At 36.6% G+C, this 26,087-nt stretch overlaps 1 protein-coding gene across 3 annotated transcripts in view; it reads right to left on the bottom strand.

Annotated features, from left to right (window-relative positions):
• The window catches only part of LOC102430467 (zinc finger protein 385B), a 174,905-nt gene that overhangs the window by 40,750 nt on the left and 108,068 nt on the right, over positions 1-26,087 (bottom strand). For all 3 annotated transcript variants that reach the window (XM_023744421.1, XM_006083048.3, XM_006083051.3), the window contains exon 3: positions 9,874-9,984. In XM_023744421.1, coding sequence (XP_023600189.1) covers positions 9,874-9,984 — 111 coding nt within the window. The remainder of the gene's footprint in view (positions 1-9,873; positions 9,985-26,087) is intronic.

The following is a 26,087-nucleotide window of genomic DNA, read 5'->3' as shown; positions in this document are numbered from 1 at the left end:
AATCCTGCCAATGTTACAGTGGAAGCTGTGGAACATACACTTTGTGAGAAGGGAAGAGTCAATCACCTTAAGAGATCATCTTAAGTGACCATGGTATCACGTATGCAGATAAGCAAATGATTTGGGGAAGCTCATGGACCCCTCCTGCAGCCTGTTCATGGACAACATCCTTAATGAAACCCTATCTATTTTAGCTCTAATATTTAATAATATCCTCTCCTTCAAATCCTGATCATCTCTCAAGCCTCTCCCCTGGTTTCACCTCCTCCATGGGCCTCTGGAACTACAGAGATAGGTGGCGAGTGTCTAGTGGAGCCTGGAAGAACAGGCACCCATCAAAGGCTAGCTTTCCACTTGCAATTATTCTTCTAGCTTGTGTGCTGTCTTCTTTCCTCAATTTATATTACCCTATAGTTAACATCATACAGTTCAGCAGTGTTTCTATGTGCATTAGTTTTGTTTCCCTAGGTAATTAGGTCTGTGAGAGTAGGGAACTTGTCTTATATTTCTTGAATTTTCCTTTCTTGGCAGGAACTATTTTGACACTCTTCTGTCTCTGATCAAGTTCACTGCTTCTTTACTCTCCTTGAAGAACTCCTATTAACCTGTAAAACTATTTTTCTACAAAGTCTTCCTAGCTTGAAATTTTAAAAATTGACAAGAGTAATAAATACTTCCTCATATGCTATCCTTACACTCCCACCCCAGTGATGTATCATTAAGTTTCTTATGGCCAGTTAGGTTTTCCAAAAAAACTGCTCTTTAAGCTGACCCACTATATCTATAGTTCTCTGGCCTCCAGGGCAAATGCTGTCAATATTTCAAAGAACTTCCTGAGAGATGAAAGTAGCTAAACGTACGTCTTTTTCAGATTGTTCTGTACTGTATTCAACTAACTACTTGCTTGAAAGCAATGGAATAGACAAGATTACTTTTTGTTGCATGTAGGTTTTATATTTTGTTTTGCTTCTGTCTTACATAAGTAATACCTTTTTGGGGGGTTGTAAAAGTTATGACAATTATAGTCAATTGTTCACTCAAGCATTAGAATAAAATACAATCTATGGGAAACCAAACAAGTCTAATAAAGTCTGAATATAAGCTTTAAATCAGCAACTAGTCATTTAGGAAACCTATAGGTGTTCAGCCTAGAAATCCTACCTGATATCTAATTATATGTTGAATAAATTTTTAGCTAAAGAATCCTAAACGACAAAAATTGAATGAAACTTTATCTTATTAAGGATTCCACAACCAATCTTAACTAAAGCAGTGCATACTAATTAAAGGAGGAAAATCAACAAGCTTTCAACAGTCTTTCCTTAACCCCCAAGGGGCAAGATAACTTTTAGATGACAAAATCACCAAAAAACTGACTTGAAAAAAATGGGGGGAAGAGGAAGACTTATGTAATACTTTCAACAATAATCTACTTCCTCCTAAAAGAGCTACAGAAATTTTACACAGGAAAAAAAAGACCCATAGTATTTTTAAAGGTGTTATTAATGTTTGATCAGCAAAGCAATATTGAGTGGAAACATACCAAAGTTTGCAGTAGTGGTGGTGAATTGTAGATACCACACTTAATGATTTTCCTGATATGTGGGGATGGGTTTGGGTACTATCCTTGTAACATCCACATTTACTGTTCTTTACAACATCATATTAGGCTGGTCATCCTAACTTTCATATAAACATCTATGTGAGTCTTTATAAGTCATAATGCTCACTTTTTTAAAAACTTCACTTTTATCTTAATCTTCTCTTTCAGTGATGAATTAAAAACCAGCCACAAATTATCCAAATGTCCATGCCAAATAAGGTAGTGCTGAGAAAGACTGACAATTTTGTAATATTACAGTACTGCTTTGGAGGCAAGTTTTTTTAAAATTTAATAAGTAACTAATATATGCTTCAAAAAACATGACTAAACTGTTTAAGAACTTTGTTAAACAGCAGCTACGGAAGAAAACTTGTAGCACAGTGTGTTCCTCCTCTCTGTAACCATGCTGTATTTCTGTCACATCAAAGCAAAAAATGTTCATCATTTTGTCATCTCTGTCTGCAAAGCAGAGAATTACCTTCCCAAGCTCCTGAGATTTATGCTTTTAATTACCTCCTATCTGCTTCACTACCTTCCATACCTAAGAATCAATATAAATAGTCTTATTTATGGGAAAAATGTAAAAAGTTTGACAGAAGCATGCTATCACTTTCTAGATTTCCATTTGATGCTATCGATTCCTTCTTTCTTCCATACTTTTTTTCTTGACAGAAGCAGTTGGTTTTTCAAACTTATGAAATTATTCATTTATCTTATCATTTGTGTTGCTTAACAGTAGGTATAAACTTTACAACTCGCTCTGGAGTTCCAAACCCACCAATGAGATTAGTATCACTGTGGTTGATATCTCTCTGTTTAATCATCAGCTGCAGAATTCAGTTTAACTGTGGTTTTCTCCAAGCCCCTTCATCATCAACTCACTTTTCAGTGAGGACCCACTTTCATGGCTCATTTCATTTCTGAAGGGGAGATCACTATCAGCATAGGTGAGACCTGGCTGGCTAGGCACCAGTGTTCTTAAAACTCTGCCTCTCACATTTTATCAGCACCAATTCTTAAAATAATCCCCAAACCACCAAATTACATATATATGTATAATTGCACACATATAATTAATATAAATTATATAAATATATTATAAATTATTAGAGAGGCTCCTGAAGGAGCCACTCTCTATCTCAAAGGCCTCAGGAGAAATAGAGTAGATGTTTATGGGTGGCCGGCAGTGTTGCATATGAGAGGAGGCAACAGGTAATCTGTAGGATGAACATGTGTAGAGAGATATCTGTTGAACATATTTGATAGGGTGATGTAGGGAGGGTCAAATATTGAAAACAAACATTCAGAGTTTTCCTTGACATATTAGTTATCAAATGTGGTGTCTGAAAATTCAGGAAATCTATAATAATAAAAACATAATATGCTAATTAGACTGGACATCCTTCCGGACAACCTTCCGGACGAAGCTGGGGCTGCAAGGGAAGCCCAGGTCCCAGGTGCCAGAGGGAAGCTGGTGCTGGCAGCTGGGGGAAGGAAGGCTTATTCTTGCACGAATTTCATGCATCAGGCCTCTAGTATAAGATAAACTCATTTTTTAAAACAGTGTGTTAGAGTTTCAAACAATATGCTTAATATGTTTTTTTCCCCCACCAAGGGAAGTGTCTTTGAATTTAAAGCAATGAATCTAGTCATTAACCTAAAAAACCCCAAAGCCCAAAAACAAAAAATGTAATAAAGACACTATGAATATCTAAGAAAGAGCTAGAGGAGAAGGGAAGAGAAAGTAGAGAAGACAGAAGGAGCAACCTGATGGTCTAGTAAAGAGAATACGTTTAACACGGAAAGAGAAACACTGATAACTCATTGACAGAATTTCTAGAGTTAAAAGCAAGCATGAGGCAGCCAATAGCAAAACATGGACTCTCTTAGAAGAGCTGATCCTTCAGAAACACAAGGAGGTGCCCCTGTGGCTGAGTGCCTCTCCTACTTTGGTTGCAAGGGACAACTTCAAATGTGGCGTCCAATGGTTCCCCTTTTCCGGCCGTTCTGACTTCCCAGGGAAGGAAACACAGCTGCTGCAGGGACTTGCTGCCTCACGGCAGATGGTGGAGAGGTGGAGTGAGGGAGGCATGGTGGCCAAAGGAAAAGGAGGGTCAGCCAAGAGCATGGGAAAGAACATTGATATGGGACCCAAAGTTGTGGCTTTCTCTCTAATCTCATGACGCCGAGCTCTCTGCAGGATGACAGAGAATGCCAGGGCCCCTAGCAGAAACTGCACCAATGCCTCTTAAACAGCAGATGGTGGATGGGCCAGTTTGTTTATACAATACAGAGAATTTGTATTATTTGTATTGAACTGCTTAAAGAACTCAGGAAGTAGGCATAAGTTTAGAACAAAAAAAAATGAGAGACAGAGAAACACCGAGGAGGGCATACTTAAATAACCTTTTCCAAATGAAAACTGCTAAGATGACAAAGATGCAAAATGCAGAGGGAACTGGCATTGCAGACATTCAACTACACACTAATGCAGTCACATGGGAACTGAAGGTGATCACTGAATAGTTTTACTTTCTAAAATTCAAAATTTCAGAGAGATTTAAAGTAAAGAATAGGAGACTTAGGTCACCCATAGAAGGTTCATACAAATGGTTGGTCGCCTTGCCACTTTAACTTCTAAGCAAACCTTGAGATTCTCGTCCATGTGTAATCAGTCTAACATAAATCAATGAAATGGCATGAGGTCATCTCCTTGTCTTGAGACGTGAGGAAATAGAACATAGCAAAAAGAACAGTGAGCTAAGATGAGAGCCACAGATACTGAATAACCAAAAACCAAAACAAAGAAAGAGAACAACACAACAACATTAAAGACCTAGAGGAACCAAAAAGTAAAAGAAAATGTGAACTACAAGTGATTTGAAGTTTCTAATGCCATCTGAAAGGTAATACTGTAAATTTGATTAAGCCTGTGGGGTCAGCAATTAGGGACACTGCATCTCATGTTTAATAAATTGTGGTATTAATACTGTCAAAATTTCAGGGTCAGTTCCTATATTAGAGTATATAAAACTTGATTTAAAAGCTCATTATGCTTTCTTCTTGATTTGCCTATAAAGTATAAAGGACCCAGTCATGTATTAAGGGTATTTATAATTGTTTGCAATAACAATAACAATAATAATAATAATAATAATAATAATAAAAGATCATCCCTGTTTTCAAACATTTAAGAGAGTCAAATTGCTCAATTTTGTGTAAGAATCTATATAAGAATCAGTTTCCTTTATCCTTCTGCTACTATTCTCCAAGGAATTGAAATTCATATGCAAATTAGAAATTATTTGGAAAGATTATTGCCAATTTACAACCTAGCCAGAAAGAGAAATGTTAGCCTCAAAAATATTTTAGAAGCCTATGTTAGGGACTAGTTTCTAGTATTTTTGTATGAAAAACAAAAACCTAATAATTTTGAGTCTTATTTAAAACCAACTACAGAAAAGTATTTTCCTGGAAAGGCTTACCTCTAGAAATGTTATTTTCCAGCTAAAGGGTAAAGATTAAGATTTAGGTTTATCAATTTATGACCCTACTATAGTTGCAGTACACTCATTCCTTCATTAGAAAGGCGCATTCAGGCTTAGGATAACCTCATTCTGTGCTCAGCTTAGGCCATGTTTCGGGGTGGGGGTGGGGGGTGCGGGGAGGGAAGGCTGTCTAGAAGAAACTAGGGATTCGTGTGCTGTACACATTTGTGCAAATGTCTGGGACTCAGTTGGAAAGACATATTATTTCTGAAAAGCAATTGCTTGCCCCTGGCAAAGTTAATGGTATTAATTTGTAAAGATTCATTTGGGAAATGCTTGTGATTAATGCTTGCTCATTTGCATAACACTGTATTGTGTAAATAAAGCTGTAGCCTTTTGCTTCCCAACAGTGGAGTGCTACTGAGATGATAAAAACTGGACAAAGGGGGCTACTATGGGATACTTAAACTAGGTCACATTGAATTTTAATGCATGAATCCTGCCCTGGTACATTTTATATGGGTAATGGGAAAATGCAGAATGCAGTCTGTTTACTGTGTAAATCTGCCTTCCAGATTGTTCAATAACCATATTTTCTACACTGAAGAATGAAGGCAATTCAGTCTCAGGCTGATTTAGAAATGTTATTAAAGAAAATAAGGATGAGCATCTTCTTAATTCTTACATTAAGATGTAAATAGGGTAATTATAAAATAATACACTCTCCCCCAAATAAAAAATGCTGTTTCAGAGCTCAGTTACGCAGATTACAGCACCATTCCTAAACACAGAAAACATGTATATGTGATACTTGTGAATTTGCCATCCACACTATGTGATGTTACCACCCAGAGTCTAAGTATGACTCAGAAATGTTATTTCTTTCTCTATTATCAACAGAGCTTTTGAGTGGTGACAAGGAAGGGGGTGGTCACATGCTCATGCATGTGCATTTGTCCATGTCCCTGTTAGTGAATACAAAGACAATTACTGCCATGGAATGAATCTCAAGTCAAAGGTGCACCTATTCCCAAAGCCATTCTGGGGTGTAGAAAGAAGACTGGCCCTCATCTACTCCCCACACCCAACCCATGACACAAACAAAAACCAAAACTTGTAGTCATTCTTTCTTGGTCTTAACTGTCCCACCCATAAATGAGGGTGTTTATACCCTGTTCTTCTAACAGAAATGCCATGGAAATGATTTTTAATCATGGACTGGAAAGGTCCTTCTGAAGATCAAGTAGTCTATTTTAAGTTATATCACAGAAGAGGAAACTGAGGCCCACAGTGGTGAAGTGACTTATCAAGTCAAAACTTAGAACTTAAATCACATTCAAATACTCTTAATTTAGAGTTCTACATCATGTGGCCTCTCTATGTATAGGGCAGGGGTCCTCAAACTATGGCCCCCGGGCCACATGCAAATACAAATATTGTATTTGTCCCCGTTTTGTTTTTTTACTTCAAAATAAGATATGTGCAGTGTGCATAGGAATTTGTTCATAGTTTTTTTTAAACTATAGTCCGGCCCTCCAACGGTCTGAGGGACAGTGAACTGGCCCCCTGTTTAAAAAGTTTGAGGACCCCTGGTATAGGGTAATAAAAAATACAGAGCTGAAGATCTGGAACAGGTTCTGGGAGAATCTGATAAGGTTAGATGCTTTCATTCACACTGTTAGTAAATTTGCTGCTGGAAAACAGTATGGTACTTGGCATAAAATAAAAGCTCAATAAATACAAAGAAAATGAGCAAAGTTAATATGTGAGGCAACATAATAACATAGAAAAAGCTGTGGATTTAGAAGCAACAGACCTGAATTTATGTCCTCACTCTGACATTTGTTGACTATGAAAATTTATGTAATTCCAAAAGACTGAAAATGACTTTAAGTATCCACCAATAAGGGACTAGTTAAATAAGCTGGAACATCCACATGTAGACTACTGTATTAGTTTTCTGTTGCTGTTGTAGCAAATGATCCCAAACTTACAGGCTTAAAACAACACAAATTTATTATCTTAATAATTCTGAGGGATCATGTTCCTTTGGAGGTTCTAGGGAAAAATCAATTTCTTGATTTTCCAGCTTCTAAAGGCTGCCCACATTCCTTGGTTTGTAGCCCCTTCATTCACCTTCAAAGACCACAATGGCCAGTAGAGTTGTCCTCACATCATATCACTCTAACCTTTTCCTTTGCCTCCCTTTTCTACATTTAAGGACCCTTGGGCCCATAGGATAATCCAGGATAAAATATTTTATGGTCAACTGATTGGCACCTTAATTTTATTTATTACTTTAATTTCACTCTGATATATAAGGTTACATAGTAAAAGGTTCCAGAGGTGAGGATGTAAACATCTTTGCCTAGCACAGTGGTTCTCAACCTTCCTAATGCCACGACCCTTTAATACAGTTCCTCATGTTGTGGTGACCCCCAATTTCATTGTTACAAATTGAACATAATTAAAGCATAGTGATTAATCACAAAAACAATATGTAATCATATATGTGTTTTCTGATGGTCTTAGGCGACCCCTGTGAAAGGGTCATTCAACCCCCAAAGGGGTCGCGACCCACAGGTTGAGAACTGCTGGCCTAGCATATCTGTATGAAACCTGTGAGGAAGCTCTTTATGTTTTGATAGGGGAAAATTTTCCAGGATATATTTTTATGTAAAAAATGCAAGGCAAAGAAAAGTACACTACCTTTTATGTAGAAAAGGGATGAAATAAGAGTATATATTCATACTTGGTTTTCTTTCCATAAACAGACCCAGGAAATATATACAAGAAATATTAAAGTGGTTACAGATAGACAGGAGCAGCATGGAACATGGGAGGATGGGGAATGCGATGGAACAAGATTTTTCATTGTATCTCTTAAAATTAATTTGCTTTTTGAACCATGTAAATATGTTGTTATTATTATGTTTTTTTTTAAAAAAATGTATTTTATTGATTTTTTACAGAGAGGAAGGGAGAAGGATAGAGAGTTAGAAACATCGATGAGAGAGAAACATCAATCAGCTGCCGAGGTATATGCCCTTGACCGGAATCAAACCCGGGACCGTTGAGTCCCCAGGCCGACGCTCTATCCACTGAACCAAACCGGTCAGGCTGTTATTATTATGTTTTAATTCAAGGGATTCATACTTGCCCAAAGACCCTATTATTCACTTGATAGTCAAGCCTTATGTTTTGAAGAGTCTGTCATCAACCTTGTTATTTTTCTCTTATCAAGTTACCTTTTCTAATATCCTCAATGTCAGTGGCTTTGTATCGAGCAGTTCTCTAACATGATGTTCATAGACTTCATGGAAGTCGGCCTCTTTAGCAATATTTATATAGATTCACTTTGCAATCTATTGCATTGTATTATCAGATGTTTTCAATATCTAGCATTGCTGCACTGGGAATGCTAAGACTAAACATGAAGCATGTCCTCAGGTGGGCCTTCCTTTTGTAAGGAGTCAGTTAAGTAGTGAATATTTTAATTTTATATTCATATAGTTACAGATATTTTAATTTCCCTATGTGACTGTAGACATTTGTAAAATATCTATGCAAAGCTGTTAAATATACTTGGATCTATTTCAGTATTCATTATTCTGTCTTTTCTTGCAAAAGTCCTTTAATTATTACACCTTAAGTCCCATAGTAATATTGTACTTTAATATATCTCCAGTAGTTATGTCTCTATAATTAATTATTCTTCTATTTACAACATATTTCTATTCCTATCACATTGATTTTTTTCCCAGTCAGGTTTACTGAGTTATATTTTACAGACAGTAAAATTCCTTTTTAGGTATTAAGTTTTATGAGTTTTGAGAAATAAAAAGTTGTATAATCACCATACCAATTAAGACATACACCCTAAAAACTTCTTTCATGCCCTTTTGTATTCAATTCCCTAACCCCACCATCAGTCCCTACTGATCTGATTTCTGTCTCCATAGTTTTCCTTTTCAGAAAGTTATATAAGTGCAATTATATAATAGTATATAGAGTATTTATTATTTTAGTATTTCCAATAAACATAAATCCTATAACAATATTTTACAAAATGGCTTCTCGGGTGGAGTAACTAAGAAATATCACATAGATATGAATCTCCAGATTCAGATTTGCATTGGTCATTGGCTTTACTTGGTAATTGGGTTTCATTATAAACATTCTAATATTATTTATTTTGATTTCATGTTATTTTATGTCTAATTTGAAAATCAACTTTCATAAATATTAATTTGTACTTTTTTCTTGTTATCCTTTTTTTAGCAGGATAATTAAAGTGGTTAGATAAAATAATTTACTAACCTTTTTCTATATTTTCATGTCTGAGAAAATATAAATTATGTAGTAAATTACTTTCTCGGGTGTTTAATATGATTTGGCACACACACATGAAACATAACTGATTTTCTTTAACATGTATTACATTTTTTTCATACCTTCATTGCATTGTAAACTTTAAAAAATATTTTCTGCTATTTAAGAATTTTTCAAAAGTAAACATAATTGGTGAGGTTAAGTGTAAAATGGTATCGATTAGATTGATTACCTACAGAAAGCCTTGATTTTTTTTTATATTAGCCCCTCTATTGCTCAAGTTTCTAGTGTTGAATCCAAATCCCTGGAAAATCTGGCACACTGAAGTAAGTGGGCCACCAAGAGGAGTGGCTGCTAGACAATATGTAAATATGAAGAGATGTATATACCCAGAACAATCAGACTTCCAGCTTGACAGACTACAGAGAGCAGGGAAAAGGTGATACTCACATCCGAATTAAAGCGAAGCTGACAGACATTACAAGAAATAACTTGTTTCTTCTTTGGGGGAATGGACACTCCAAACGTGTGGTTAATAACTGCTTTTTGCACAGGATCCATCTGAAGAGCAAATGATAAAATAATCATTTTATAACTTCAAAGGATAGAAAATAGTGTGAGCAAGTAAAAATAGCTGTATTATTCCTTAAGGCTTTATCTTCATTCCCAAACAAGGATAATAAAGACTCCCATTCAATAGTAATGTACTGTTTCCAGGAATTGAACAAAACCAAAAATAATAAACTGGTTTGAAATCATAGCACAAATCAGAGGAGAATCCAACATCCAGAGAAATCATATTCATATATGGAGTCTTGAAAAACTTTAAAGAATCATAAAACAAGGATATTTAAAATCCAAAGGTCAAAGTTAAAATTAACTGGTTAATATTTTCCCTATATGAGGTGATAATACTTACGATAGTCTGAAATGGCCTCAATGACAATTACAGATATATTTCAGTTTCTTAAATTTTGATTTATGGCAAAGTCATAAGTTACAGGCTTGTCTCACAGCCTAGAAAATGTTGATCTTTATTTTAAAATAATTTATTACTTTTCATATACTATAGATAAAATCCATTCTACTGGAAATGCCCATAACAGATAGGTTAATATGCAACCCTTGTTTACATATTGAGCAAGTCTTTGACTTATAACGTGTGACTTTCCTCCCTTTGGTTTGCATATACCATACATACTCAGAAAAACATACATTGATGAAAGTACTCAACCACAGCAAAAGTATGGCACAAAGCTACAAAAACACTTGGAGAAAGAAAGAACACTATTTGCAGAGCCTATAAAAAGAGAGACACAGCAGTGATTCTCTTGTGTACTCCAGATAATAATCTCCAGCATTAACATTGGACAACTGGCAGTTCAAACAACAATGCAGATGATAAACAAAGCATTACTGATAAACAGATGTAACACAAACTGACACACCCTCATCTAGGAAATCTCCTGAGGTTAGAGCTTAGGGTTGGATTAGTTGATGATATTTGGTAGAAAGGAGAAATTAAGACTATCCCTGGTCAGGAGTATAAATCAACTAAATGTAAAATTAGCAACTAGAAAAACTTAAGTACATTAGAAAGAAGGATGGATTACAGAATTATTGAATAGTAAAGTAGCCCATTTTTGCTACAAGTTTGAGATTACTGACTGCATTGCTACTATAAAAACAGTTATGTGGTTTGGGACACTTAAAATTTCAAAGAGGGGAGTTTTCTGGAGTAATAGAACGATTCTGTAACCTGATTGCAGTGGTGGTCACACAATTTATACATGTGTTCACATTCATAAAACTATACACACTCCCCCAAAGTCCATTTTATGTATAATAATTTACAAAGTAAAAGAAAAAAAGTGTTATAGGATTATGCTTAACTACTAAGTGTAAAATAGAATTACTGGGAAATCTGGGGATTTGATATGTTCAAGGCAAAAATTGATTATATTAAATTTTATTTAATGAGAATAAAAAAACAAGTATCCATGGGCATTAAAATCTCAATGTTCACTTTCTTAGTTTACACAGTTAAGTGCACACAAGTGCACACAGTTAAGTTTCATCTATCCATTTTTAAAACATGAAACTATACTTTCTGATTGTTACCAGAAATAGAAAATTAGTTTAGACAGGAAAATAAAATACCATACCTATGTTGACAGAATAAAAAACGACATTGTTTTGCAAAGTTAAAAAAATGAAAGCATTTTATTGAGATACTTTCTGTTCCCAGGCTCTAAAAACTACATTTGGTGATGCGTAAACTGCATGGAATAAAACTATATGAATATTCTCAAACACTAGTTTTCACATGCCACTTTCATTATTTTTGCCATATCCATGTACTATTTTGTTATTATTCAAGTTTTTTCTTTAAATCAAAGTAAAATAGACTTTTTAAAAAACACAGTAATAATTATGAAACCATAGTTTTAATGTACATGCTTTCCTATTACTCAACAATAAAAATGTAAACTTTCATCATATGAAATAAATACACATATCCTAGTTGTTCCCATACCACAGTATAGAAACACAGACAAAAGATACAGCTACAAAACTCTAGCCCTAAGTTTTTAGTAAACCAAGATATTTGCTGACAGCTCCGACATGACCCTTGAATATAAATGTCCCCTTTACATTTTTGAAATTATCAACCTACATAATTTAAAAAATAATTCCTGGTACAAATTTATCCTACTCCAATCTCATATCTGTGCATCAGCCTAAAATTTTCCATGTATATTCCCAAGGTAGAAAGCTCTCTGTCCTGACAGGTGAATTGTGGCTGAGCATTCCAAATACAAAGGCATGCCTGGCCGACATGGCTCAGTGGTTGAGCATTGAACTATGAACCAGGAGGTCCCAGTTCGATTCCCCGTCAGGGCACATGCCCAGGTTGCAGGCTCAATCCCCGGTATGGGGCATGCAGGAGGCAGCTGATCAATAATTTTCTCTCATCACTGATAGATATTGATAGATATAGATATCTATATCTATCTCCCTTCCTCTCTGAAATCAATATATATACAATATATATACATATACATATATACACATATATACTGGTATACTTTAAAACAGAATATATTCAATTACAAAGGCAGATGTGTTCCCAGCCATCTACTCCCTGAAAAGCCAACTAAGGCAGTTCCTTTAAGAAACTCTAACCAGAATTAGCTTCTGTACTTTATATATATAATCCTACTTGTACCTATAAAATCAACTAAATAAACAGCCCTTTTACCCTGACCCTCATCACCTGTCATAAAAATTTCATCCTCCATGTTTGTCACTTGGAAGAGATAGTTTCCACTTTCCACCTGATTCTCTATTTTCTTATAGGTAGTATTTCAGGAAAAGATCCACTTGTTTTTTCCCTGCCTAAATCTCTTTTATCTTTCTCTGCTACTTATCACAGAATTCTATACTTATATTTCTTATTCATCAATTGGGGAACATGATTTAATTGAAAGAAAACTTGAAGTGGGAGAAAAAAGAATGCTCCATTTGCCAAATCATCTGATACCTTGAAACTGAAACTGTTTCGATTATATTTTGTGTATTTTCCATCTGATGTCATAATTACAAATACCTGAGAAATTTCAGTGAGGTCCAGACTTGTCAAGAACATAGAAAATGTTTTTAGATCTCTCTCTCTCCTTTTTAAAAATTATAAAGTCATAAAAATCTGACCATATTCTTATTCTTACAATATTCTAAAAGTTAGATGAAAATAACTATGATGTAAACTTACTAACTTAAATTTTCCTCCCATTAATGCAATGTAAGTTCTCATAATGAGATATGTATAACTAAATCAATGGTAATAATTTTATTCAATCACCAATTTTTAGGATGAATAAAACAATCAAGATGAATTAAAACATTCTCATAAATCCTAAAATGTGATACATGTAAGTGATTCAATTTAGTGTCATCAAACTATATATATATATATATATATCATAATAATTTCATATATAGAATACTTGGGAAAATTATTGGAGGCATAGCAATTATATGACAAACTTATTTTTAAAGATTCAATTGACATTCAATAGACATTTGATTATTAAAAACTAGAGGCCCGATGCACGAAATTTGTGCAAGGGCCTTGGCCCCAGCCCCTGCCCTGCAGCCATGGCCAGGGGCCTCTGCCACCTCTGCCTCGGCCCCCGCCCACTGTGGCTTTGTCCGGAAGGAAGGACGTCCAGAAGGACGCCTGGTCTAATTAGCATATTACGCTGTTATTATTATAGATGAGCAAGTGTCTTCTAACATCTTTATTAAAATGTTTATTTCACTTTTAAATAAACAAATTCCTTCTTAAATACTTAAATTAGCTCATGTTAGTTCACATTGCACAAGAAAGTGGTCTGTGGACTGAGAAGATTGAGATTAATTGATAAATAATGCTGAAAACACTTTTTTTTTTTTTTAAAAAAAGGAAACCCCCCCGTCTACCATATAGTTCTAGTTATTAGTATTCCTTACCTGACACAATTTATTGGTCCTAAATAAGCCCATTCTTTTCTAAAAGAGTAAAAATTAGAAGTAATCCGCACTTTTGAGACTAGAAGCACATTTATATAAAAATTTTAAAAATCTATTTTCTTTGTTAATCTCTGCTTTAAAAGCCTGAAATGCTTACTAACTAAAAAGCAGCAAGAGTTAACATTTGCCCCTTTGTCTAATGAAATCATGTAGAAATGAAAGCAAAACCTATTAGTGCAATTAACTGGTAGGTAATAAAAATGAAAAATGGGGTTATGGCTGTTACCAAGTATCAAGGAGATAACTGGAGGCTATGTAAGGAAAATTTAACTATTATAAAAATGAAATTAATGAAGCTGACCTCATCATACTATCTATTCTATTTTCAGTATCAAAATAAGAACAAATAGGTATCTTTGGTATATTCACCAGATTATGGAACCATAAATGTGTGTGATTTTTTTTTAAAAGATCATGACTTTCACTTAGTGTACCAAGAAAGTAATGTATGTCTGCACAGTGCAAGCCATCATATACAAATATGCAGCTCCAATAAAACCCAGCCGCAGGGAAAAGACACTGCAGCACTTCACTAAGGGCAGGGTGAGCACTGTGGGAGGGGAGAGAAACTGAGGGAGGGGCTCCACAACCAAAGGACTTCCTACTGGGTGATATCTAGATTCTAGACAGCATTGCCCGAGGAAGCTTTAGGCATCAAAAACAGAATTACAAGCTTTTCAATGACCTCAATATTTTTCCAGAGGCTTGAAGTTTAAATTGTATTGTTGTAAGAGTCTTATGATTTCACAAGCCATCAAGTGGGACTGGGCCTGGGGGTAAATTGAACACCGCCCAACTAAAAAGCAAAAATGTTTATATCACTTTTAAATGAACAAATTGTACAAGGAATTGTACAAGGCTTTTTTTATGGGGTTAAATGGCTGGATACCCATACTATTCTTAAAGAAGGGAAAATTTCATCTTAAATTTAGCCATCTACTTTAACCAGTGTTCTAAAAATCATTTGGTAAGCACTTATTGTACAACTAGAGGCCCAATGCACGAAATTTTTGCAAGGGGCTCGGCTGCTTCCTCTGCCTCGGCCCCCGCCTGCTGCGGTGGCCGCCTTGGCCTTCATCCAGAAGGTCATCCAGAAGGATGTCCGGAAGGACGTCTGGTCTAATTAGCATATTATGCTTTTATTATTATAGATTATAGTAGACAATACTAGCTTTTCCACTAAACCGAAGTAGATACCAGGTTTTTGGCTTTTAAAATGTAAAAATCAATCATCCAACAAACATTTCTGGGAGCCTACTATGTTTTTGATGCTGTCCCAGACTAGACGGGGTAGGGTGAGTCAAACACTAGAAAGGACCTAATTATAAAAATTGAAAAGTGAAAAAGACAGTATAAACTCTATTAAATTTGAAGGTGAGACAAGAAGGGACTACTAAGTAAAAAAAGTGGCACAAGAAGTTACATAGAAGTCTTTCTCCTCTGCCCTACCCCTATTTTGAGCTTTCTCTTCTTTTCTGATTTTTCAACTTTAAGCACTCAGGATCCTCCCTTTAGGAGTGACATAAGTGTGTTATTCTCCCAGGGATATTTGCCTTTTAATTCCTCTTCTAGTTGTGTAATAATACTATTAAACATTATAATAACAGCAGCTTAGCTTTATAGAGCTCTTACTAAGTGCCAGAAACTATCCTAAGGGATTATCTGTGTAGTCTCCACCATCACAAGGGAGATACCATTATTATCCTCCTTTTACAAATGAGGCATCTGAGGCTTTGAGGGGCTTAGTAACTTGTCTCCCTCAAGTTTGTAGGTCTGAAGCCAGGATTCAGACTCAGGTAGGAGTCTCTCCTCACCGTGTTCCCTAATGGAACACTGAGCAGGGAAGATGGGTATTGTGCATGGCACTCCCATAGGGTGTGAGATTTGGGACAAAAGGATGGCTGTACCTAGAATTTTTGGAGCCTGGAAGGCAGCTGCCTAGTGATACTACACATAAGGCCTACTTGGTGCCTACATAGAGGTTTCCTAGAAAAGTGTCTTGACTTTTCTCTTTTTGACCTATTTATGCGCTTCTTAGGATAAACTAATTTCTCCTTGTGCAACTTCAGGAAAGTCATAAATAAAGAAGGAGCTGTCCAGGCCTCTTCCCCCAATGTAACTGTTGGGTTTACGCACACGTGTGTGTGCACACAAACAAACACACACACACAGAGAAATTTCTGGGAATACTTGGAGATTACACATACCAGTTGACAGTCATATTTTGCACCTGTCCTGGTTTTACTACAAAGAGGACTTCACCCTTGTGATTTAGGGCTTTCTGGAAGTTTGGCAAAGCATCAGTTTTTTGTAACTGAGATATTATGCAATTACAGTAGTACAAAAAGAATGACAACTTTTCATCCCCACCTTTTTTCAATACTGGATTTACAGAAAAGAATATGATATAGGGTCTCATTAGAACTTCAAATATTCGTGAAGTGACATATATAAAAGTGATAGCTACGTCACGGAAGAGCAATATTTCTCTGAAGTTACTTCAAAAAAGGCTTTGCTTTTTATATTTAAACTAGTAGCCCTGCGCACGAATCCATGTGCCAGTAGCTCTCTGTGGGGCCTGGCTGCTCCACACCCGCTGCCTTGCTGCCCAGAGGCCCTCTGTGGCCGGTGTGGAACGCTTGCCTCATCACCATGGCAATGAAGCAAGCATTCCACCAGGCCACTCATGCTGCCCACTTCAGCTCCCCTCCCCCGGACTGGGGGACTCCAGCAGGGCTGAGAGGACTGGGTGCTGCCATCTTGTGGCTATGGGTGCTGCCATCTTTGTGACAGAGTGATGGTTAATTTGCATATTACCCTTTTATTAGATAGGACTAGAGGCCCGGTGCACAAAATTTGTGCACTGGGGGTTGTCCCTCAGCCCAGCCTGCACCCTCTCCAGTCTGGGACCCCTTGGATCAGGCCTAAACTGGCAGTCGGACATCCCTCCCACAATCTGGGACTGCTGGCTCCCAACTGCTCGCCTGCCTGCCTGCCTGATTGCTCCCTAACTACTCTCCTGACAGCTTGATTGATGCCTAACTGCCCTCCCCTGCAGGTCCGGTTGCACCCAACTGCCCTCCCCTGCCAGCCTGGTCTCCCCTAACTGCCCTCCCCTGCAGGCCTGGTTCCCCCCAACTGCCCTCTCCTGCCAGCCTGGTCACCCCTAACTGCCCTCCCCTGCTGGCCTGATCGCCCACAACTGCCCTCCCCTGCCAGCCATCTTTGTGGTGGCCATCTTGTGTCCACATGGGAGCGGCCATCTTGTGCAAGGGCATGATGGTAAATTTGCATATTACCTCTTTATTATATAAGACTAGAGGCCCAGTGCACAAAATCGTGCACAGGTGGGGTCCCTTGGCCTGGCCAGATGTCTGGGGGGAGGGACCGTGGGAGGTTGGCTGTGGGAGTGCACTGACCACCAGAGGGCAGCTTCTGCATTTAAGCATATGCCCCCTGTTGGTCAGTGTGCATCATAGCTACCGGTAGACCGGTCAATCTGCTGACCAGTTGTAAGGGACACTTAGGCTTTTATATATATATATATATATATATATATATATACATACACACACACACACACACACACATACATACTCTGGCTACATGCTTTTATATTACTGTTTTACTGTTCTCAAGTCATTGACAACTTAAATAGAAATAAAACAGAGACAACTATCACAAAGACAATTTTTTTCTCAACTATCAAAAAATACAAACAATTGCATATCATTGGCAATATTTGCTCAGCCACACAACTTTGTACTGCTTTGGCTTTGGATTTCAAATCAGAAGGCTCAACAAAAATAAACCACACAGAACATTACAGTGAGATTGCATGCTACTGTGAGACCTGCATTTTTTGCATCTGGAATGTGTAAAAGCTGTGACTTGCCACACTGACACTGCTTCTCCCACTCAGGTTACCCTAACAAGGTCCCACCTGAAACCATCATTGTCATTGAAAGGAAGACAAATGGCATGCCACTCTTTCCACAGACTGTTGATTCAGCCAAGACCCATATGTTTGGAAAGGTACTTCCCCCAAGAATCCCCAGCTCATTGCTGAAACCACATATTGCCTGTGCCTTGCAAACAAAATCAAATATGGCCCCTTTCTACTGGAATACCATTACTCCACCAGAAAGTTAACCAGCCATTCCTAACTGGCATAAAGGCTAACCTAACACAACACAACACAACACATACTTAATAATAGTTCACCTTATATCTAAGTCTCAGACCTAACAAAGTACTACCACCACCGCCACCACCACTATTTTATCAAAATGTAGTAGGCTTTTAAGTATTTTGAGGATAGCTGACAATTAACAGTATCTGATTACTGAGAAATGAAGCGGGAACCTACAATCCTTTTCCAGAGCTTCCCTAGTGGTGGTCAATATTCCCAGTAGAAAATGTAAGTGGAAGTTGGCCCACTTATTTGAAACAATCGGTGGAGAGCACAGATTAGAATTTCCTTCCCCTGCCCCCCCTTATGCTGTAAATGGATTTAGAAAGCTTGATATCTTTCACTCAGATTCCATTTAGTCAGACAAAGTTCTGGGATTCATCAAACAAGTTGTATATTCCATTGGCAAAACGGGTAACTAGTATAAGGCAAAAACACTGTGATCTACTTTGAAGATCTATTTTGAAAATGAAACTAAACTGCATTTCCAGCTGTGTTTTTTGTTATTGTTTTTGACAAATTCCATTTGTGTATGTGTGTGTGTGTGTGTGTGTGTGTGTGTGTAAGGATAAAAAGAAATATAGGATGGGATGCTAAGAGATTTGTGTTTTGTCATAAAATAATATCCTCTTTCTAGACTGCTCTGATAGTAAATGATGCAACTTTTATAGAGGGTAAGTATTTCATATCAACTTAGTTCTGTTCTTGGGAAGTTTTGCTGCTTTCCAACATATCACACATTTATAAATAACTTTCAGTTTTGCACAAAAACTATGCTTCTTGAAAATTAATTTATTTAACAAAAGTTTATTAAGTGGCTATCATGTACTCCTTTAGGAGCTGCAAATAGAGTGGAGAACGGACTTCAAAAACACAATATTCTAGTTTAGAGGACATATCTAAAGTGACAAGGTATTTCAACAGTGTAAGTACCATGAAAAAAATTACAACAGGATAATGGGAATGAAACAATATTTTACTATGGATAATTCCTATAAACATTTCAGTTGTCTTGATATAATTGGGGTGCAGATACTTTTATATGTAAAACCATACTAAATATATAAAAATAAGAACATTATTCGATGAATTAGGGCAGTTGATACAGAATGCAAATGCATACAACTTGTAACAACTGTAGAGTAAGGGCCATGTTCTCCAGCTTTCAAAGTGGTCTGCGAGACCTTTGCAGAAGATTTTATTCACACCCCAAGTCCCAAGAGAACCACTGAATGTCAGAGCCACCGCTGTCATCGTCTCCCCGAGGAGAAAGGGAAACCAAAGTGTTCTGCGTGTTGGAAGTTCTCTACGTGCCAGACGCATCTCACCTGGAGACCCTTCTAGTGGGTTTCTGTATAGTGTGATTGGCCTGGGACTTAGTGAATAGAAAAATGACCACGAGCTACTTCTTTTGGTTTTTAAATAAGTACATATTTTTGTCTAATATCTGAGTTGTTTTGTGACGATATTACAAGAAAATAATGTTTTTCGTTTGTAGCGCTTTTAGAACTTTAAAGAGTTACCAAATGGTAAAAGCAAAAAAGCTAAAAGCAAATGAATGGGAGTTTCACCACCTCACTCTCTTTAGTGGAACACTAGTTTAACACTTTTGACAGATAATTTTTAAATTGTTCTGGGTAAAAGGAATACTTTTTAAAGTTCTTTTTCAGTCAGTAGTTATTTTGTAAATGGGAGCTGCCGTAAGATTAGACCTGTGGGCTTTACTGAAACTGAATGTCTAACTCTGACAGTAGATTCTTTTATGTAATAAATATGGTCAGTACAAATGTAAAATGTTCCATTTTCTTGGCTGGCTCCACATGCCTGGTGATTTTCCATGCTGCCAGGGATCAAGGGTGATGCAGCAAAGCTGTAGTTATGCCGCTGGGTAATTTAAGAAGCCACATCAAAGAGCATTTCAAAAAGTTCAGTTTAACAAATAAGACTTTCAGCTATGTCAGCAATGGTTATGAGACTTAATTGAAGGTCCACTCATACCTCATTGCATGGACACACACACACCCAGCAATGTTTTGGGTGTTGATGTTCTATGCAAACATTAGATGTGTAAACTAAAGAAAAGAAATTCAATGGCATATGTATCCATATTCAGGTTTAAAAAATATCTTTAGAAAGGTCTAATTGGTTGATGTGATGTATCAAGGGAGAGCAGACCACCCTCAACCCAATTGCAATTTCTCCTTTCAATGTAGGTAAAAAGCAAGATGGTAATGATGAATTATGTCTCCTAAGGAAACCCAGTGCTTTCCTTTGTTTGTTTCCATTCGCGAAGAAGCAAATACTTGGATATGACTAGAAACCATTAGGAAAGAGAGGTATTTTTTCCATGAGGACACAAAAAAAGTTCTTGAAAGGGTTTCCATTTTATTAAGATTTGATGTTCCTATAACTAAAATAATTTGTGGCCAATGGATGTGTATAGATATGAAAGATCTATAACATCTGTTAAAGACAAGGTAACAGTAGCATTCATAAAAAATTATTAGATGCCCTTTTGAAGCACTATGGGAAAAGTTGCAAATTTTTTAAGAAAAGTAAAAAACTACCAGAATCTTTAAGAGAATTAATAAGATATTCTATAGTGAGTTTTAATAGCACAGAAGAAGTGAAATGATGACAAATACTATTAATATTTTTTTCTGTGGAAAAGTTACTATCCTCAAAATATTTATAGCTTGTATTTCTCAATGAGGTATATTCATATTTGAAAAAAACCCAAACATCCCAAGGTATATATAGGTGACAATAAACTATATTGCCCACAGAAAAAATGCCAACAAAGTTAGTTCAAGTACACTATTCAGAGTGACAGGAACAGGAGCAGGATTCACCAAGAAAATTTAAGATAAATGAGTCAGATATTTCCTATGTTACTTAGTACTGTGTCTCCTCAGGGTAAAATATAACAAAAATCATTTTGCTGGACTGAAGCATGTTTTTTCAATAGGTGTGAAAAGTACTAAGTAAGATATTCATTTTAGTGATTCTTCTACAGCACATTGGAAGAAAGCATTCATCCTGAAGTTTGCAAGGACAGACTAATATCTGACCTAGAAGACAGTCACCTAGTTCTTGCCCTTTCCTGTTGCCGAGTTTCTCTTTTAAATAGAGACTTTAAAACAACCCCCAAAACTGCCTCCAAGATTAAATTTCCACAACATAAAATTCATTGCCAAAAATAATTCTGAGAAATATTTTTTTAAATAGAATTTTTAATTTTTTTTTAGGAGAAAAACATGGCATACAAGTAACTAGATTACTTGCCCATACTTATGATGGTAGCTTTAAAAGTTATTTTTAAAAAAGTTATTGGTGCTAAGTTTCCAAATCTAAGGAAGTAAAAATATGTTTGCCTGTTTTCTGGTAAACCGGCTAAAAAAATGTTACAAGGGCTTTCTAAGGGACTAGGGAAGTAATGAGCTTTCTGATTTAAAAATCAATACACTTCCTGAACGGCCAAATGCATTAACTGACATTCTTTCAAAACCATTCTGTCAAAGCTAAGTTTGAAAGGCTGTTCAGTAACTAATCAGATATATCCTGATACGGAGGCAAAACAGGTCCTTGACACAGATTAAATGGTGTATGATGAAAAGACAACCCCACCAGACAGACAGAAGTAAAAATCAGAAACCTGGGCCTATTGGGAAGTATTCTTCATTCTGCAAAGCAAAGCAGAAATGAAGTATTTTCCCCCTCAAATGGAAGACAACACATTTCTTACTCTTGCACTGAGAAGAAACCTGATAGTTGAGGACTGACAAGTCTCCATGCAAGGCAGCAGAACTGCAATGCTCCAAGTGTGAGCACCATGGGCTCTACTCCCCATCCACTCGCGTTACATGGGCTAAGTAAGTGTCAGAGAACATCTCCATCTTCAAACTACTTTTTAGTTTGTTTTAGTTTGAGTCCCCAAATCTTCCCTTCACCCTACTCCAAAACAGGCTCCTACTAAAAACACAATACAATGAAACACTGAAAGCGCTTCTGGTTAAAGCAGATAGGCCATGCCCCAGACCCACCAGGATGCCTTTGGTTCCACTTCCTCACTTGAAAATGGGAACAGGTTTGGAGAATTTTAATAACCTGCTTTTGAGCCTCTTCAGCTAAGACTAGACCCCAAATCTCCTATTACAGTTCCAGATTTGCAAATAAAAATCATTTTTAAGTATAAATATATGCCAAGTATTGCATAGGATATTCTTATTTCTCTGAAATTCAAGTTTGACTAGGCATCTTGCATTTTATCTGAGCCCTCTCTCTGGTTCCCATTCAAGGATGTCACAGCTATACCCATATTGTTTCTACTTGTCCTCCTTCCTCTTGCAGGCTCACTATCACATTTACTATTTTAGGACTTTGATTAGAAAAGTAATCCAAGTGGTTTTGTGGGCAGGTAATATAAAAATACTTTGTCATTTATTCATTTTGCTATTGCCGTTTTATATGAATGTATATGTGTACACACTTAACTCTCCTCAGCAAAATATACCATACTTGTAAAGTAAAATAAAGAACTCTAATAAAGTGCCTTCCTCTGTTCTCTGCAGTAATAACTGCTTTATTGAATAAGGCTCTGTTAATGGTACACCTTGACATTTTACATTTATCTATCTGATTTATAATCATTTTCATCATTTGCAAGGAGGCTATAGTTCAAACCCAAAGTAGTTTAAACTGAACGGTCTTTCTTTTCTTAAAAATTTGTAAGGAAATGAAGTCACTTCTGGGTAAAACTACTTTACCCACAAAATTTATTTCAAATGTACATAAAGTCCTCTCAGCATCTACATATTTTGAATAGAATGACACATGTAAGATAAAAATGAATACAGCAAGTGGCATCATCAAGTTAAAAATGTTGCCCTGGCCAGTTGCTCACTGGTTAGAGCTTTGACCAGTGGACTGAAGGGTTGTGAGTTCCATTCCCATCAAGGGCATGTATGTTGGTTGCAGGCTTGATCCTCAGCACTGGTCCAAGCACATGTGGGCGGCAAACAATCAATGTGTCTCTCTCACATTGATGTTTTTCTCTACTCTGTCTCTCCCCCTCCCTTCCACTCTCTCTAAAATCAATGGAAAATTATCCTTGGGTGAGGGTTAACAAAAACAATGTGCTTATATTTCAAATACACTTTGGTCATGGATATGGCATCAAGATTTCCTAACCAAGCAATAGAGAAAAAACTGCATGAACCATATAGCAAGTTGTCGTGAAACACAAAATCCCTCAGTAACATTCATGAAAGTTTTTACAGTTTTAATGTTATGAAGCAAAAATCATTTGTGTTTACAATCTCCCTATTCATTATGAAGATTTTTCAGAAATGTTTCTGAAATGCAGAATATCAGGACGCTTGGCACTTAAAGTCTTCACAATACTCATTTGAAATTTTTATTCACCCCCTTGTCTTTCCCAATCTCCAACCTCTAACAATTTCACTAAAATTGGACAAGTACCTATATCTAACAACATGAGAAATTATGTTATTTTAATTTAAAAGATTTCATGTAATTAGTCATGAATCACAAAATTCCTGCCTCAACAATATTACAATAACAATTGTTGACAGCTATTAACCCATTGCAGTGGGAGTGGTCTCCCATAGCTGTAGTTAAAGGCTGGCCTCTGGAGCTCCGGCCAGCATGGCTCAGTGGTTGAATGTCAACCTATGAACAGGAGGTCACGGTTAGATTCCGGTCAGCTCACGATCCCCAGTAAGAGGCATGCAGGAGATGGCTGATCAATGATTCTCTCTCATCATTGATGTTTCTATCTCTCTCCCTTCCTCTCTGAAATCAATAAATATATATTCAAAAAATATATTTAAAAAAAAGCTGGCCTCTGGAAATCAATCGTGTTCTCGGCAGACAAGAGTATTTCAGTGATAGGAGGGCTGAAATGGAGACTATAATCTTCTGTGATTACCCTTGAGGCTGAAGCAAACACAAAAAGGAGTCGATGAACTGCTGCTAACTTCCTGTGATGACTGATTTCCAGGAAATTCTGATATTATTCTTGCTCTGTAACACAATGATGGTTCCCCAGAATCTGGGTGTCACAGTGCTCCTGCAGAAGCTACTCACCTTTCAAAGGGGCCAGGCTGGTCTCTCAGAAGACAATAGAGGGCCTGATTGCACAAGGAGTAATGAGATATGTGCTACAGGCTGTCTTTCTGGAAAGTTCTTTTATGAAAGAACTGATTTTAAAAGTACCTATTTTAAACCTCTCCTCCCCCCACCCCCAAAGGCACAGAAGTCTAAAGATTGATACATTTCTCTGCTGTTCCTAATAGCTATGGAGCTATGACTATCTTGGCTTGTATAATTTTTAAAGTTTCATTTAGGCTGATACTTATATTCTGAAGAAAAAAAAAGTTTACCTACATATGTACATGCCCTGAAGATCTATACAATATTTTAGAATATGATATAAAGCTGCTAATCTATTTTGACTAAGCATCAAATTTAGAGTTAGATGTCACTGTTAGGGCACAGGTTAAGTGGGTACTTCTGATATGACTGGTGATTTAAATTCAGGAAAAAAAGGGGGAGGAGCAGTAAGGGGAGATCTATAAGAATCAAAAAGCCAAAAAATGTTTAGAATAAATTTTCACGATCACTACAGGAAAGATAACACAATACGTTGACTACTATGACGAGTTTAAAATATTTTTAAAAATTGCCATTTTAACTAATGTCAATTTGATTAATGCATAATTTGAGAAGAACAGTTCTATGTTTGGAAATCAGCAGTATTTTAAAAGTATAACAGAAAACATCATTACATCTTAGGACTCACTGACCATGTGTCATAGCTACACAGCTCTCATGTTCAAAATACCTTGATACATTGCCTTTAAAATCTAAACATCATTGAAGGTAAACAAGGAAAACTGTAATCCAACCAAAACAACTGCAGTTATTCCCAGCCTCCGCTCAATGTATCCTCTCCTCAGTCCTGCTCCAAATTCAGTTGTAGCCCCTCTTCCTTGCTTTCAGGCAGTCAGGTGACACTGATCTTTAAGGATGCCCTACTATTGTCTCATTCGGCTAACATCAATTGAGCACCTGCTTAGTTCTAGGCATGGCTACCTTAAACTGAGTGTAAATTTCTTAATTCCAGAATCATGTCTTGGCCGTATGTATATCCTTAGCACCTACTTAATTAGGATTGCTCTAATGCACACAGCTAGTAGCCTCAGGAGCCCCAGTGATAAACATAATTTGGTTTATTTAAAGTAGTTGTTAAGAAAGAAGAGCTCAAAGTGATAGAAATAGCCATAAAAATCTTAATATCATTTATAAGAAATGGTTTTGCTGTTTTTAAGAGTTTTTTTTAATAAACATCACCTCACTTTATATTCATGGGTATTTTAAATTACTAAAAATAGTATGGTGATATGTTATATAGTTATAATTTTTTCTAAGCCCTCATTAAATTCCAGAAATTTTCTAGATATTAAGTCATATCCCCAATTCTCCATAAACATAACTCAAAATTTAATGAGGTAATGGTATAGGTTACATCATCCCTAGTTTTCAAATGAGGAAAAGTGGAGTAAAGCGGCTTTCTCAAGATAAAAGAAAACTAGTCTAGATACAAGTCTCTGAGTTCAGTGCTCATCCCCTATGCAATGAAGTCAGTGGTTCTACCCACCTCTCCCCTCCACTTGGGCTCCTGCTACCCCAGATGGCATAAAGCAGAGTCAAGGTCAAGTAGGACTGTTAGAAGCTTACTTTGGAGCAAGTCAAGCAGCGTTACTTCTCTGAGAGGTAATGCTCCATGTTGCTTTTGGGAAGAGGTGGGATATACCCGATGAATGAGTGGCTGACTAAATAAACGAATGTCACAATTTCCTTTAGAAGATAAGAACTT

The sequence above is a fragment of the Myotis lucifugus genome, unplaced genomic scaffold (assembly GCF_000147115.1).
Source record: "Myotis lucifugus unplaced genomic scaffold, Myoluc2.0 scaffold_5, whole genome shotgun sequence".
NCBI lineage: Eukaryota > Metazoa > Chordata > Mammalia > Chiroptera > Vespertilionidae > Myotis > Myotis lucifugus.
The sequence above is the reverse complement of the archived record's forward strand: the minus strand, read 5'-3'. Positions and strand labels throughout refer to the sequence as shown.